Here is a 15,937-nt window from a genome sequence, read left to right as displayed (position 1 = left end):
ATGTTGTGGATCAGCCAAATAGCTGGTGATCCACTGAAAGGCTATTCAGAAACAGAAAAGGCATTTTCGAAAAGTAGAGTTTTACACAAACCAGGAATTTGCTTTTGTGACATAAATAGACAGAGATAGAGGTCATAAATGAATGAGAACATTTTTTTTTTATTGAGCATCAGTGGTACAATCTATAATTCCCATACAAGAGGCATGATACTCATATTTATATTTTAACCCCCCCATCCCGACAACCGTTTGGACACCAATCTAGCAGGAGTAGATAGTTAAAAGTAATACAAAAATAGACAATAGCTAAAAAAAAATAAAAAAATAAATAAATAAATAAAATTAGATAAATAAATAAATAGGGGACATATACATATATACACATGTATACATGCACACCTACATATACCCGTACTTATACATATATATATATATAGAATATTGATTAAAGAAAAAAAATAAAAAATAAAAAAAATAAAAAAATAATAATAATAATAGTAAAATAAATAAATAAGAAAATTTTTAACATGAAATAAACAAATACAATTTTGTATTGTAATGTTATGAGAATAGAAAAATAGAGCATTTTTTTGCAGAAAAGGAGTGGCAGATAGTAAAAAGTCACAACACATAAAACTATATGAAAGGAAACTGCATAGTACATGTTTAAGATATTTAAAAAAAAAAAAACAGTAGATGTGGATCTCTGAACTGAGAGCAGATTTGTTGCCCTAACCCAAAAAGTTTACTTTACACGTGGAATTTACAAGTAGTTTAAAGTGTTTTGCATATCGAATTCAAGGATTTATAATTACTGTCTTTCTGTGAAGATTTCTTAATTTGTTTAATTTGAAAGGGTTAACAGTTGTTGCACTTAGGGCTGCATGGTGACACAGATTGTAGAACTGTTGCCTTGCATCAAAAGGTTTGATTCCCTGGCAAGGATCTTTCTGCATGGAGTTTGCATATTCTCCATGTGCATGCATAGGTTCTCTCCAGGTACTCTGGCTTCCCCCAACAGCCGACGAAAAATGACTGTTAGGTTAAATGGCTTCTATAAACTGAACTTAATGTATATGCATTGCATGTGTGCTGTGGGTATTCGGGGGATTGGAGCCTTAGAGTTTAACAACATGCAAAAACCATAAAATGTATGCCGAAAATTAGCATTGTTTTAGTCAATGTTATTTCCAACAGGCTAAAATCCCACATGTGGACTTAAAATGACTCCCAGTCTACTCGCCTGGCTGCACAGTTTAAAAGGTTGACATGGTGTGCAGCACAATGGCGGCTCTCGAAAGCATTGCGATTATCAGGGCCAATGGAATTTTCCCTGCATCATTAAAAAGGGATTGGTGTGTTCTCCGTGTTATGGGAAGTACTGTTAGTTAACCCAACAAAGGTGCTCTGGCTGTGGACCCCCTGAGATGAAGGGCATCCTGGGAGTTCAGTGAATCCACCTCTAATCCCCTCTGGCCCATTGTACAGATACACTCTAAGCCCTTTGACTACTTCCAGCTCTAATCTTGGCAGATTTAGGTGAGTTAAACAACTTTTTGATCGCTGGGCCCACCAGTTCCCCTCCTCCATTCTGTCTGCTCTTCATGGTGAAGTTCGGTTTCTAGAGTTACCAAAAGCAAAAGCAAACAGTTTCAGTTCAATATATTTTTAGTTTAAAAAAACCTAAGTGACACTCTTTATGGTTTTTGAGTAAGGAAAAAAGTTTTGAGACTGTGACAATCCAAGAAGACTTGTCCCACCTTCAGCCAAACAATTCTTTTAAAGAAGCGTAGTCAGTTAGCATACTTGCCAACTCTTCTGATTTATGCTTAAGACTTGAATTTTATTATCTCCATGAGGGCTCATGTTTTTTCACTGAATAAAAAAGTAAGCTTGTGGGTGATATACAGTATGCCACAGCCAGATACTGTGTACATTTGTGGATGCATCCCTGCTGTTATTAAATTAAACAGTTTGGGAAGTAACAATTCTTACTGTTTTCTTTTTTTTTATTGCATGAATTTCAAATTCAAGATCAGTGGCTGTGGCCACTTTTCTTTATGCAACAGCCAATTTAGCCATTGGATGGTGTCAGTCAGTGGTTCATACTTTTTTATCCGATGTGCAACATTGCATACTAAATGCATTGCTGTCTAACTGCCTATATATGTAGCCTTCTGGTACTCATTTTAACATTTAAAACTGCTTTTTTGTCATCATCCTGAACAATTTTAATTTAATGTTTTTTTTCAGAATAAGATTTCTTTATCAGGTTTAAAACACAAGGCAAGAAAAAAATACCACATTTTTACCCCTGTACATACTGCATAGAATAATGTTAAAGCTCATCGCTACAACGTTTAACATCACTCTGCTTAATTAGAAACAGAGCTGAGATGCTCCTGAATCCTACCTGCTCTGTGATAGAGCCTAGAAATAGATTCTGCTTGAGGGATTCCACCTTGAAATACTGCCTTTTTAAGTTGGGAGATGACTCACCATCTTTGGTCAGGTCATGTGACCTGGAAGAACGTATCACTTTACAGCCACTTGCCTTTATATAGCCATGGGCTTTGTCTAAATGTCTGCCCTAACCACTATATAGGGCACTATATAAAAGCTATATACCACCACAATATAGGGCCACTATATAGTGGTTATTGGTAATGCCAATTTTGATGAGTGTCTTAATGTCCAGTGGATGAAAAAGTAGTGGACTCTAAATATCCTACAATGCACCTTGAAAATAAGTGATCATCCATGGTCACTAGAAGAGCAAATATATCCCGGAATACTTTACAGTACAATAGCTCTCCTTGCAAAGCATTATGGAGTTTTTTGTCACAGTGGTACAATGGTGCAGGCCCTGTGCCGGTAGGCTGTGTCAGGTGACCAACGGGAAGCAAAAAGCAGTGATCATCTGTCCGAATGGTCAGTTAAATTAGTTCACTATAAAATCCTTTATATAGTCCCCGTCCTATACAGTGATTGCGGGATTTAGGGGTTAGAGCGGACGTTCGGACACAGCCATGGAGCTAAGGCTTTTGCTCTACTATTTTTCCACCTGCTCAACTACTGGTCATGGCAAGGAAAAAGTTTAAACCTTCTGAGGAGGATAAAAAGAGAAAACGTGAAAGGGATCATTCGCGATGAAAAACGAGCAATCTTGAAAAAGGAGTTTATTCGTTGGAGCAGGCTGAAAGAAGACACTGGATGAAAAACCAATTTTATTTTCCAAACTTTATTATTCAACTGGAAAGTTAACACTTTGCTCTTGGTAATCAAAAGACATGGGAGGCTGTCCGGCAGACTGTTTGCTGACTTTTGTGACAGTACTGCAGCGCTTGTGGCCACTAGGGGCGCTAGATGTAAAAGTTACAGGTGTAGAGCCCCTAGTTGCCAAAACTTACATAGTGTGTCTTTAAGTTCAACAGTTTCAAAGAAAATAATACATAAAATATTACACTTGCATCACGCTTTATGCAGGATCAGTGAAATTTTCTATGGGGAAAAACAAAGGGTGGTTTGTTTTTATCTCTGACTGCAGGCAAAGTTTGCTACTGACTCTAAATCGCTTTCCGTGCATTGGAGGAGCTCGAAGCAGTTCTCACTACTTTTTGAGAGAAAAGTATCCCTACTTGCTGGTTCACAGTAGAGAACGAGAGCATGCGAGTGCAAGCGCACCACCTACTGTCTGGGAGTAGCTAAACTTTTAGCTATCACATTCAATAAAAATAATTGTTTGCGCTTATTTTTAAAGGATTGTATTTAAATCTGCTTGTTATTCGCTCTTTTTATACACTGACATTCAAAAAAGATTATCTGTGGATTTCTGACATTGCCACAGCTCTATACTGTAGGTTGAGTAAAATCCTTTATTCAGGCCACCCGTGCACATTTTATTCCCTTCTAGTGCTTCAATCATGTCAAGAGGATATTAAGTATATGTGGGTGAATATATAAATGTGTGGCTGTTGTGTGGTGGGGGTGGAGGTTCAGCCTGAATAATAACTGGCTGGTTTTAGAAAGTCGCTTTTCATGACAAAGCACTTGACAGGCAGAAAAACACCCCCTAATTTGGAGCTGACCTTGGCTTGTTTAGCATTGCCTATTACTACTGGTGACGAAGCCACGTGTCAGGCGTTGGGTTGACTGGGGTCTTGCTTCAGCAAAGTGTGTGTATGTGTGTGTGCAGATGGATGACCGTTGGGGATGCCGTCTGATATTCTCAAGAGAGGGAGCAGAGGTCAGAGATCAAAGCCCCAGCCGGCTCACAGCCGCAACGATGCGTCCCGGAGAGGATCCGGAATGAACTTGAAGCTGAGGCAGTTCACATTATGCAGCGCTCGCAATTAATTCAGTGACAAAAATGGGCGAATGGGTAGGTGTGTTAGGGTGGGTGTTTTGAGTTACATGTGTGTTTTTTAAGAGTGTTTGTATTTTTTTGTGCTAAGCCTCTGTGGCTTGGATCGTGAAGCAGTGCAGCTGGCATGAGTACTACACACACACTCACACTCACCAGAGTGTGGAAAGGTCTTTTAATTAAGGGATTTGTTAATTTCCCATTCAACTCGACAGTGATGAATGAGGACGCAGAGCCTGCCCATCTTGGCCACGGCTGTTGGGACAGACAGAGCTGCCTGGAAGGCCTCTGGGTGCCATCCCCACCCTCTGAAGCCAAATTTACACATTATCTCTTTTAACCCTTTGAGAACAAGTATCTCCCTGCTTTTCCTGAAGGTAAAAAAAATGTAGAAGTGAGAGCCTGAAGCCTGTGAGGAGGCCAGATGGTGCCGGTGAGTAAACACAGATAGACAATGGCCACATTTTATGAACAAAGCAAGGATTGTTTCTGCTGTTTGGCTACAGTTGAGATTAGTTCTTATCTTGGCTTGTGCCCAGCTCAGGCTTATCTGGCCTTCTTCTCTCTTAGGTATTCCTAAATTCCTAAAATGTCTAATTTCTTACCTTGCATGAGCATTTTGAGAACATCTTTAAACCCAGCACATACATTTAGAAAGAACACAATCTCTATAAAAAATGTTAAGCAATAAGATATAATAAAATGTAAAATGTTTATCTGCAATATTAGGTAAGACCTTCTCATAGACAGCTACAAGGCATAACTGAATCTCGTTGTAAACTAGAAATTTCAGTGCATCTTATTAGAAATTTGATGAATAAACCAACAGAAAGAAGAGCCCATAATTGTGAAGTGGGAGTAAAATATATATATGCTTTAAAAAAAAAATCACAATTTTCATTTAGCCCTCCTCTTGAGTCAGGAGTTTGTAGAATCAATATTCTGTAATTACAGCAGCAAATCCTTCAGATATGTCTCTATTGGTTTTGCATAACTAAGACTTATTTTCTTTGCTATCTCAACAACTGTCAGCAGAAGTTTTTGCGTACATCTATATTGTATGTTTGTAGTTGTACTTCTGTCTACTTTTAAAGCTAGGCTTAAAACTTTCCATTTTAATTAAGCATAGAGTTGGTGTGGGTCAGAATATCCTGAGCTATCCCTATAGTTATTCTGCTATAGGTTTAGACAGGAGGACAAAGATACCACTTTTCTTGCTGCTTGATTCTATCTCTATTCTCCAATTCTGTGTTACTTGTTAGTTCAATTCCTAACTTTGTATTCTCTCTGCATTTTCTCACCATTCTAGCTTCATCTCATGTTTCCTGTTTGTCCATGACATTATCCTGGATAGAAAAAAATTGTTCGATTGATTCCATCAACAACTTATATTGTAGATGGTAGAATTATGCCCCTTCCTCAGTGCTTAGTCCTGTTTCACTCCTATTTAAAGCTGAGGGCTAAGCTTTAACTGTGACTAACTGTATCTGCTATCTTTCATCCCTTTGGCATGATGACTGGCTCAGAACTCGTTTGTTTAACTGTTTCTTTCCTAGACAGACCATAATATGGATGTAGTTTACAATATTTTTTCGAAAATAATACGTTTATATGGATAATTTTACTGTGTTCCTTTGGTGTGTCTCCTCCTTGAAGGTTTTTTACTGTTAAAAGGGTTTTTTTATTCTCCTCTGTTGCTACATACATGTTTGGCTTGCGGGGTTGTTGTAGAGTCATTGACACAATGCAAGCTAATGTCTGCTGTTGCTACATGATCATCCAGGAGGAGCAAATCTTGCAAAGTCAGCGACTTGATGTAATCAGCTACTTTTGCTTAGATAAAATATTAACCAATCTCATTTCTATAAAGAGTCTTGAGATGAGATGAGCTGTAAACTGGGGATATAAAAATAAACTGAATAAAATAGTTTTACTAATAGAAGATACACCTAAACCCGAGTCTTCATTGTTTTGACCTCGGACCAGCTTTCCTGTCCCTGCCTCACATCACGACACCACCACTGCCATGTTTCACTGGGGTTTTTCATGTGGGATATGTAGTTCTGGTTGTCTGTCACAAATGCCCCCCAAAACTGAATTACAGTAACCAGATTATTGTTTTTTTCCCCCACACGTTTCCTGTTTCCTACATCGTAAATAGCCAGGTTTGAGGGGTGCTGTAAAAAGGTTCCCTACCTTTGCTTTAATACGGATGTAGCCAACTACTTTGTACTGGCTGATGATGTAAAATTCAAATGGAGTACATACGTCTGTGGTTTTCGCATTTAAAAAAATGTGAACACGTCTGTGCGCCTGCTACAACTGCAGTTCCTTTAATGAAAATATTCTTCTTCCCCTGCATCTGTAATCAGTTTTTCTCTACTGCACTTTATTTTTTCTTTATTAACTTTGGGGGGTAATTTATCACTGGAATGTAGGCTCCCTGAAGCTGCAAACACATTTAGTTCTCTTTATCAGTGCTTGTCACCTTTCAAGCTGTTTTTGTTTGTTTGTGCTTATAGAATTAGTTTAAAATTGCCTTGACTGTTTTGACAGAAATCCATTCTGCTGCTTCTGTCGTTCTGTTCAGCTCGTTATTGTAAACCTGAAGACATTCCATACTATTCATCAATACTTTCTTTGTAGTTGCTAAACAAATTGTGCATTTCCAGTCATAAAGGTTTCCCTGAAGCAGCAGAGCCATGGGTCTAACCCAACCCCCCCAAATGCAATTTATCTATTGTGATACGGCAGCCATTCATCTTTGAAATGCTCTCTCATGATTTCCTCTGTGAATGCAAAGCCGGAGGTGACCTTGAAAATGACCCATGTGGCGTGTTGTGTAGAAAATGTATTCATGCACATGGAGAAAGCTGTGCTGCTTACATGATTTTCCCCGTGAAGATGTTCTGCTCTGGGTGTAAACCTTAATGTAAAGAAAGTCATGCAAAAAAAAAATTTGTAACATTTTAGAAAACATTAGAGTTAAATCATAATATATTTTTATATATATTTCCTAATTTTACTCTTACAACCACAAATAAATTACATATTATCCATAATATAGAAATCTTCAGTTGAGAAATACAAAAGACATATTATGGTCTTAATATCTCACTTGAGGGTGGAATGAAAATAGCAGAAAAAATTCACCCCCACAGCAGTTGGGTCAAACATCTAACTCCTTTTATTTTTATTTATTTTTTTTATTTTGTGGTCTTGTCTATACAGGCCTTGTGTGACTGACACACACAGATGTGGCACACTTCGTTTTAATGCATATTAATGAAGTTAAACGGCCCACTGTAGAGATCAGACAATGGAGGAGAGGAGGGTGGGCTGCCTGCACAAAACCATGTGCTCTGATGAAGCAGAACATGTGCAGGTTTCATCTATCAGTGCAGGAAGAATAACTGAAAAGATATTTTTGGGTTTGTTTTAACTGTTTAATACATTTTCTAATAATTCATTATGATTTCCAAAAGACATATAGGAACAACAGTATTTGTACAGTTAATAATTTTTCATATTGTCTACACTGATTTACAAAAGTTGTAGTACCATCTTTGATTCTTTTTGCATTGTGATTTTTTCTCCTCATGAACAGGAAAGCTTGCAAGATAATTGATGAATATATCACCATCCTGAAGAAACATGTAAGAAGCTTAAAAACAGATGAGATTGGGGCTGCAGTTTACCTCCGAAAAGCACAGTAGCTTAATAGAGCAAGAACTCCAGCAGACTGGTTCATGTGTAACTTTCCCCCCATGTAGCAATATAAGCCTGACCCATGACAGTTCAGACAAATGCTACCAAACTGGTCAGTGCCAACAGACCCTGAGGGACAGAGCTCAAGGTTTATTTATGCTTTATGATTCTGCAAGTTCTGTACTGTGTACCATGGTCAAATTACATCATTTTAGCATCCACCTCCCTCTGTGGGGCCAGAATTTTTTCGCACTGCACAGCTGGAAAACTTTATAGCTATGTTGACAGTTTTGCACTGAAAAGCATGGCGGTACTAGCAAGTGTTTACAAATATAAACATCTCTTGACATCTTGGGATTTATCATTGTTATCAACTGTGAAAAATAATTGGAAGAATTAACAGTCACCATTAGATGACATGGAGACTAGAAAATGTTGGAAACAAAAAACAAATATGTTTTCTACTTATACATGTCAAGGCTTAGACAATTGGACCCAGAATTCAGGCAGACAGAATATGGTAGTTGAAGTAATGATTCAATTCCCAAAAAGTTGTTTCAATAAAAATAAAAAAATTAAATCAAAGAAAAAACTGTGCAAATGCAACAAAAAAAGTATTTTTACACTGAAAAAAAAAACAAAACAACGAAAAACACATTCTCTTCAATACTTTTTATGTTTTTGCATTTGCACAGCTTTTCCTCTGATTTAATTTTTTTTGATTGAAACAATTTTTTGGGAATTGAATGATTAAGACACAAATGTCCTACCCATGTATGGCCCACACACAAAATAGATTACTTCAACCAAAGAGAACATTTTCAATAATAAAAAAAAGTGTTTAAAGGCCATTTTTGGAGTCTCAAATATTTTATTTGCATTCAAAAACTATTATCTATGATTGGAAATGTTTATCTGTTCATTGAAGTTTCTTTTTTAATGATTCTTTTGTTGTATATTTAAAGCAACTTATTTTTTTATTGAATAACAAAGACACAAATTTCCTATCCATTATATGGTCCAATCAAAAAAACAATATTACTTAAATTAAAAAAGTTGCTTTAAACAAAAAAGACTGGACTTCTATTAAATAAAACATTTTCAATAAAAGAAAAGCAGTGTTCAAATGTATTTTTTTGAGTCTCTAATATATTTTTGCATTCAAATAATTTTTTGATTGAAGTCTTTTAATTGAAAATATATTTTGTGATTGAAGCAAACTTTTTTTTTGATTGAATGATAAAGAAACAAATCTACCTTCATAACAGAACAGGTTAGCTCTGGATTTGCAAGGCCTCAGCTGGGACCAGCTTGCTGGATTCTCTGCAGAAACAGACATTCAGGTTAGTGATAACTAGTTCGTGTGCAGAGGAAGGAGTGGGAGTAAGTCAGATGACTTCTCTACAGATAGTTCCAGGAGCAGCCAGCAGACTTTGAAGAGCAGGTGGGTCCAGAGGCAGAATCCAGAGCCGGGGTTCAGACCAGAAGATCAGAGAGATTCAAAGGTACCAAGGGGATAATCCAGCTGGAGTCAGAAGGTAGTTTGCAGAAAGAATCCAGGTAACAGTCCAAAAACAGATCAGGCAACAGAGCAAAACAGGGGCAACGAAAACCCAGAAGTCTGGGGACAGAAACTAGTCAGGATCAGGAAAACAGAAACTCACAGTCTGCTAGAAAGCTCTCACAGCTTAAATAATCTGGCGCCGATGGCAGGAAAACAGGCAGCATAAATAGCAGCTGAAACAGGTGAATCAGATGAAGGGTAATGAGCAACCGGGCAGATTAGACAGGTGAATGGAATGAACAATCAAGACCATGACAGTATATGTAAAGTGGTGCTGTAAGCTAATAGCCTGTGCTCTATCCTCCCTTAGCCCAGCCAGCCAGACTAACTTAATAAAGTCAAGTACCTGACATCTTAGTTTCCAAAGGAGCAGGTAGAGCCTGATTTCAGAATTATCTTTACAATTTTTACATTTTAAAGGTATAAACAGCTCTTGAGGCTCATAATAAAGGACATTGTTAAACATTGCTTCGTTTTAGTCTTGATTGTATGGTTACAGAAAATTGCTGTGGCATTATGAGCCCACCTCCCACGCTGTGATTGCTTCTGTCTGTTTTAAGGGCTGGTTATACTCCCGCAGCAGTGTGTCGCAATGAGCTTGTCACAGATATTTTTGATTTATGCCCAATATTGAGTATTGGGTCTGCGCTATGTTATTCTACACCACAAGACAAGAGGGACAATCACGAACTGGCTGTGGGTCTAGATACGGCCCAGGTGGTGAGGAAGTGGGGCAAGTTTGTTCGACAACGTACAGTAGGGACATGAGGGCGAAAAAGATAGGGGATCCATTTGGAAAAAGGTTCCTCGCTCTTCTAGCTGGTCCATCTTCACAAGTCGTTTTCCACAATGGCGGTCATACAAACAAAACAACCGGTAAGGTACCAAACAGGAAATACGCATAGTGTAGAGCAGATTCAGGTTTGACCTATCAGAGGCCTCCTGTCTGCAGTGACCTACAATTTTGGAGAGGTGCACTAGAGTGTGTAATAAATCAGCCTTTAGACCTTAGCCTAAGCCTAATACTCAACCCCAGGGTAGGCAAGGACATTAGGCACTGAGAGGAAACTTCATAGGGGTGTAAAACGACGCAAATGCTTTGTAGACAATGTTCCACTCGAAATAGAGATGCTTCAAGAATAAACTGGCCCCAGAAGCAGCAATGTGCGGTAGTGGTTTAATAGCAGCTACCTTAGCATTTTGGAAGCATTTAGGATGAGCAGCTAAAAATATTTTTAGGTTGGTACGTTTTTGGGAAAAGGGAGCCAATAGGGAGCATTTATATACACCAGAAAATCATTTCATATATCTTAAATTGAGCTGATATCTGGGTCAGAAATTACGCAGAGTTGCTTTAAAGGTGCACAGTCAGTGCACCTTTAAGTGCACGCAGTTATATGCCTGTACCGAAAAGATTGAAGTCGATCCAATTTGAGCCTAAATAGAATCCCAGCAACGGGTGCTGCTTATGTCAGCAGTGATAAGCTGACACAAGCAGACATGGTGTCATCTACCTACAGTAGCACTGAACTACCCGAAAGCTAGATGGTGGCCATTGACGCAGCTACTAAATAAGTTTCTCACCTTTGTGCTGTAATGTCATACAGAAAACTGACAGCTCTGAGGACAAGGCTTAAAAGCATTGCTAACAGCAGTAGCACTATAAGCGAGGACCCGTATTCACGTGTCTATCTTTGCAGCGATATCAAAACGGTTCCTAAGCTTTTGTGAACACCAACAGTCAGACTGCGCTCCCAGCATATTTTTAAGTTTTATCCTACTTGGAATCAAAAATATGCTTGTACCTTTTACCCTTGACCTTGAACTTTTCTACACTTGGAGTTCCAAACTTGCTTACCTCCATTGCTTTTCCTTGTTGATCAATAATGCGCACAAATGGTGAAATACATCATGTCTCCATGGTAAATATACACAGAAAGGCAATACTTACAAGCAAACTGTACAACCTCAAAGCATAAAATAGAAAAATAACAAATACTATACCAGAGGGACGCTGTAAAATTTTCATTAAAATGTAAATGCAGCCAGGCAAATTACTTGCATATCATTGTAAAAAAAATCCAATAACATTACACTGTATCTTTACCTACACATTTTGATAATAAATAAGGATTACTTTGCAGTAATGAATGTATACATACTTTATTGCCTCCTATGAGCCAGATTTAACCCACTACATGTGGATCCAAGGATAGTTCAGGTAATCTGAAAGTGAGTTTCTTATAACAGAGGCTCACATAAAAAAAAAAAAAAAACGTATCTCTCTTTAAAGTTAGATCTGATAAAGACAATGTATGTGTGTTTGTGGAGAAGATAACAGATAGAGGGAAGTTTTCAGGGAACTGTAACAGGCAGGTTGTGAAGCTGTGGACCCTCCTAAAGAGTAAACTAAGCCACGCCCACATGTTTCATTCTGGGGAATTTATCAGATCCAACAGGCTGAGAGCTCTGCAATCCAGACTCAACACCAGAGCAGAGCAGAGCAGAGGAAGCTTACAGGCTCTCCATGCTCACAAACGCAGCATCCCAGCTGTTTCTTCACTCCTGTGGACATTAAACCCTCGCACCTCTGACAGGATGGATTTCTTGGACATGCGCTCTCCTTACGACTACACCTTTAATTTCTGGAACGACTATCTCGGTCTGTCTACTCTTGTCGCTAAAAACAAAATCAACAGCCCGTCCTGCAACCCAAACTCTATTACAGAGTCTCTGAAAGCGACCCTGGGTTTGGAGGATGACTCTCCGGTTTGCTCCTGCCTGGTCGGGCAGGGCAGAGAGGGGCCCCTGGACTGTTGCTGCTGCTGCGGGGCGGCCCCTGGCTCCCCACCGATCTCCATCTACGACCTGAAAGAGCGCATTTCACTCTTTAGACCGTACGAGCAGCTCGGGGGTAGAGAGTCCCCCTCCCACGGTGGGAGCCTCACCGCCTGCGACCTGTTTTCCGCGGAGAGGAGGCGCAAGCAGACGCAGAGGTGCAAACCGGAGCCGAAGGTGTGCGTCTTCTGTCGGAACAACGGCGCCCCGGAGGAGGTCTACGGGACCCACATCCTGAAGACAGCGGACGGGAGAGTCCTCTGCCCGATCCTCCGGGCGTACACCTGCCCTCTGTGCAGCGCCAACGGCGACAACGCGCACACCATCAAGTACTGCCCGCTTTCCAAGGACCAGGCGAGCCAGAGGGTTCCCAAGGGGGGCAGAGCGTTTGGAAAAAGACTGAAGATCTTCTGAGCAAGAGCAGAAAGAAAGCTGAAGTTGCACTGTTCCAAATCCCTAATGCGGAGAGAACGACTTGAAGAAAGCAAACCTGATTTATATTCGTTTTCTATGTGTCACAGCTTTGTTTGTAAATGATTTGGTCTTTATTGTAACTGTTTGAGCACATAGTTTACACTCGGACGCAGTGTGCGTCATAGTCCCCCCCAGCACTCTAAAGATAAGAACCAAAGTACTGTACAGCTCGACCTGTGAATGACCACTTCCATGCTGCCATGCAGACAGCCCTGTGCATGCACCCAGCTCATTAATAAATATGCAGCTCTTCCTATATGTGAATGTCAGCTGTCCACTGCTCTGTGGATGGAAGAAGTCTGACAGGCCTAGATGCAAACACGTCCTTATATCCAGCACATATTTTCATGAGATAAAAACGTTTTCTACCAAAGTAAAACACTTTTATATCGAAAATTAAAGCGAAATGGGATTTTCCTGAACTGTTTCTATGTTGAATGTCTTATATTCTATATGTGAGATGAAGTGATTAAAAATGTCACCTAATTGTATATTAGAGGAAGAAATAATCTGCCCAAACTAGTTCCCCTTTGTCCAAGAAAAAAAAAAGTTTGTTCTTTTTTGTGGATTCTTGTAAATGTAAAAAAAATAATTTTAGAGATAAAAAGCCTGACATTCCAAAGTCTTTAATTGTCAATAAAAATGTTTTATGTACCTATTTTTACCTTATGTACCGCCGGGAATATATTCATTGTTACGAACTTCTAAATAAAGATGTGATTTGCAGATAAGTTTCACTACATGCTACTTTATGAACTGCATGGGAGGAAGCGTCTGAAGCGCTCATTAACAGAACAGCACAAGGGCGCCCCCTAGTGTTCAAAGCTCTCAACAGCAATACTGCAGAAGATGCGTAAAAAAAAAGCCTTGAAATAACTTTAGCTTTGCTTGCTAAAGGCTGATAAAGTACAAAAAAACTGTTCTCAAGTAAAAGCAGCATTATGTTTCTACTTAATAAATAGAAAATAAGCAACTATTCAATAATTTATTCAAGTAAGAGTAAAAAGGTATGAAAAAAGCAAAAGAACTGTTTTACTATTCAAACTGATGTAAATCAGACAGACTATTCTGTTGTTATGAGCATATTTATATGTATATTCATATATTTGTGTTATTATATTAATACAAAATAATATTACTGTATTGGAAATACAAGCCTCATCTGTCTGTCTGGTGCTTTTTAGGTTAAAATATCTTGTTCTATGTTGTGTAAAGTTACTCACAGAGTAAAGTAGCCTAGATATATACTCAATAAGTAAAAGCAGTGATCATGCATAATAATAGTACATATACGATTAAAAAAACTAAATGGAACAAGTTACTATGAACTCTGTTTAGTGCAGTAGCAAAATCACACACTACTTTGCAGTAGGACTAAAATGATTATTTTGATTAAACTGGATTAATCAATCACTGAAATAACTGAATTCATTTGGTAATCGAATAGAATTGCAGTGTTACCTATTAGTGCACATACTCTATAATATATGCCAGTTGCCGAAAGAACAACCTACGAACACTCTAACAGCAGTGATTGTGACAAAACTTGACAACAACAAAAAACATTTTATTCATGAATGAAAACCTTTTCTATATACAAGTAATGACATGTATATGTAATTGTAATCATAACATGTTTTTGCCATTTATAATTCATTTTAAATGCTCAATGTACAAAGTATACATCATTTTTACATACAACAATAGATACAAAGTATCTTAGAAAATTACTTACTTTTGAAAGTGAAGTTATGACTTCTATTTCATAGTTATTCTTTTGGTGTCATAAATTTGAATTTATATCCCATAATTATGACATTGGAAATATATTATATTCTTTAAATATAAAAATTATGACTTTATAACTCATAAATGAAACTTAGACTGTTTAAATTCTGCTTTTATACCATAATTATGAATTTATATCTCAAATTATGACTTAGTATCTCTTAACTGAGGCTTTGAAGGTTGAAATTATGACTATATCTCATAGCTATGACATTGAATCTCAAAATTACAAATTTAGATCTCTTAATTAAGGAAAGTCTAAATAATGACCTAAAATTTTATAACTAGGCTATGAAATACCATATGCCCTTTTTTCACTTTCATGTGGTGGAAATGGGCTTCCAATTGTTAGCACAATAAAACCCTCTTTTTGGAACCACAAGCCCGACCAGGCAACAGCACATTCCTGTATAATGGCGCCACCTGCTGGCCAAAATAAAAAAAAGCACAAAAAATGAATATATTACAAAGACATTCAAGGTTCTTCTCTCTGTAACATAAGAATATTTTATCTGTAAAATGTTGTGCAAACAATTTCGGGTTTCTTGGTTTTATTAGCTTGATGTGCATAACATAACATATGCATAACATCAAGACCTGCGTGAATAAAATATTATTCTTTTTTTCCACTTTTAGAGCACCAACATTTGCATCAGAGGATCAGATGTTTATGTTGCTGGCAAAGCTGCATGCAGATCCATCAGTATGAACAAACTCCATAAATCTGTGTCCCTCAACGAGTCCTAGATGTTAGCCACATTGGCCCGACGCTTCTCTCCCTGCAGTGATTTATGTGTAAACTCCCAGTTTCTGTGTATCAGCAGGTACAGAAAGCACTACCTTCATCAGTAGTGCCTCTCACACACCATCACTCAGGACAGCTGAGGAATGTCAATGACTCATCAGATTGCAACCTAATCAGATATATAGAGACCCCCAGGAAACAGACCATAAAAAAGCAATCTGTGAAGGACCCTTTACAGCAACATAAAGAGCAAAGAAGATTGAGGATACGCTAATAGCAAATTCTTTGCAACTTGCCAAAAGAACGGTTAAAGAGATGGTGGGACATCTATGTAAACTAACTCTTTCTGTGTGATATTTGAATTTATTTCACCGTTATAGGACAGCAGCTATTCACAACATTTTTGATAGGTTTTTCTGTCTCATCCCTTCACCTTGGGGCTACCATATTTATGTAA

General features: G+C 38.2%; 1 protein-coding gene across 1 annotated transcript; it reads left to right on the top strand.

Moving 5' to 3' along the window:
* The first annotated feature begins 12,035 nt into the window (after positions 1-12,035).
* LOC119779700 (nanos homolog 1-like) lies at positions 12,036-13,678 on the top strand. The gene has a single exon (XM_038279462.1). The coding sequence runs from the start codon at positions 12,060-12,062 to the stop codon at positions 12,885-12,887; it is 828 nt and encodes a 275-aa protein (XP_038135390.1). The 5' UTR covers positions 12,036-12,059; the 3' UTR covers positions 12,888-13,678.
* Positions 13,679-15,937: the final 2,259 nt, after the last annotated feature.

This window comes from Cyprinodon tularosa, unplaced genomic scaffold (assembly GCF_016077235.1).
Source record: "Cyprinodon tularosa strain WSP-4 unplaced genomic scaffold, ASM1607723v1 ctg150, whole genome shotgun sequence".
In the NCBI taxonomy this organism is placed as follows: Eukaryota; Metazoa; Chordata; class Actinopteri; order Cyprinodontiformes; family Cyprinodontidae; genus Cyprinodon; species Cyprinodon tularosa.
The sequence above is the reverse complement of the archived record's forward strand: the minus strand, read 5'-3'. Positions and strand labels throughout refer to the sequence as shown.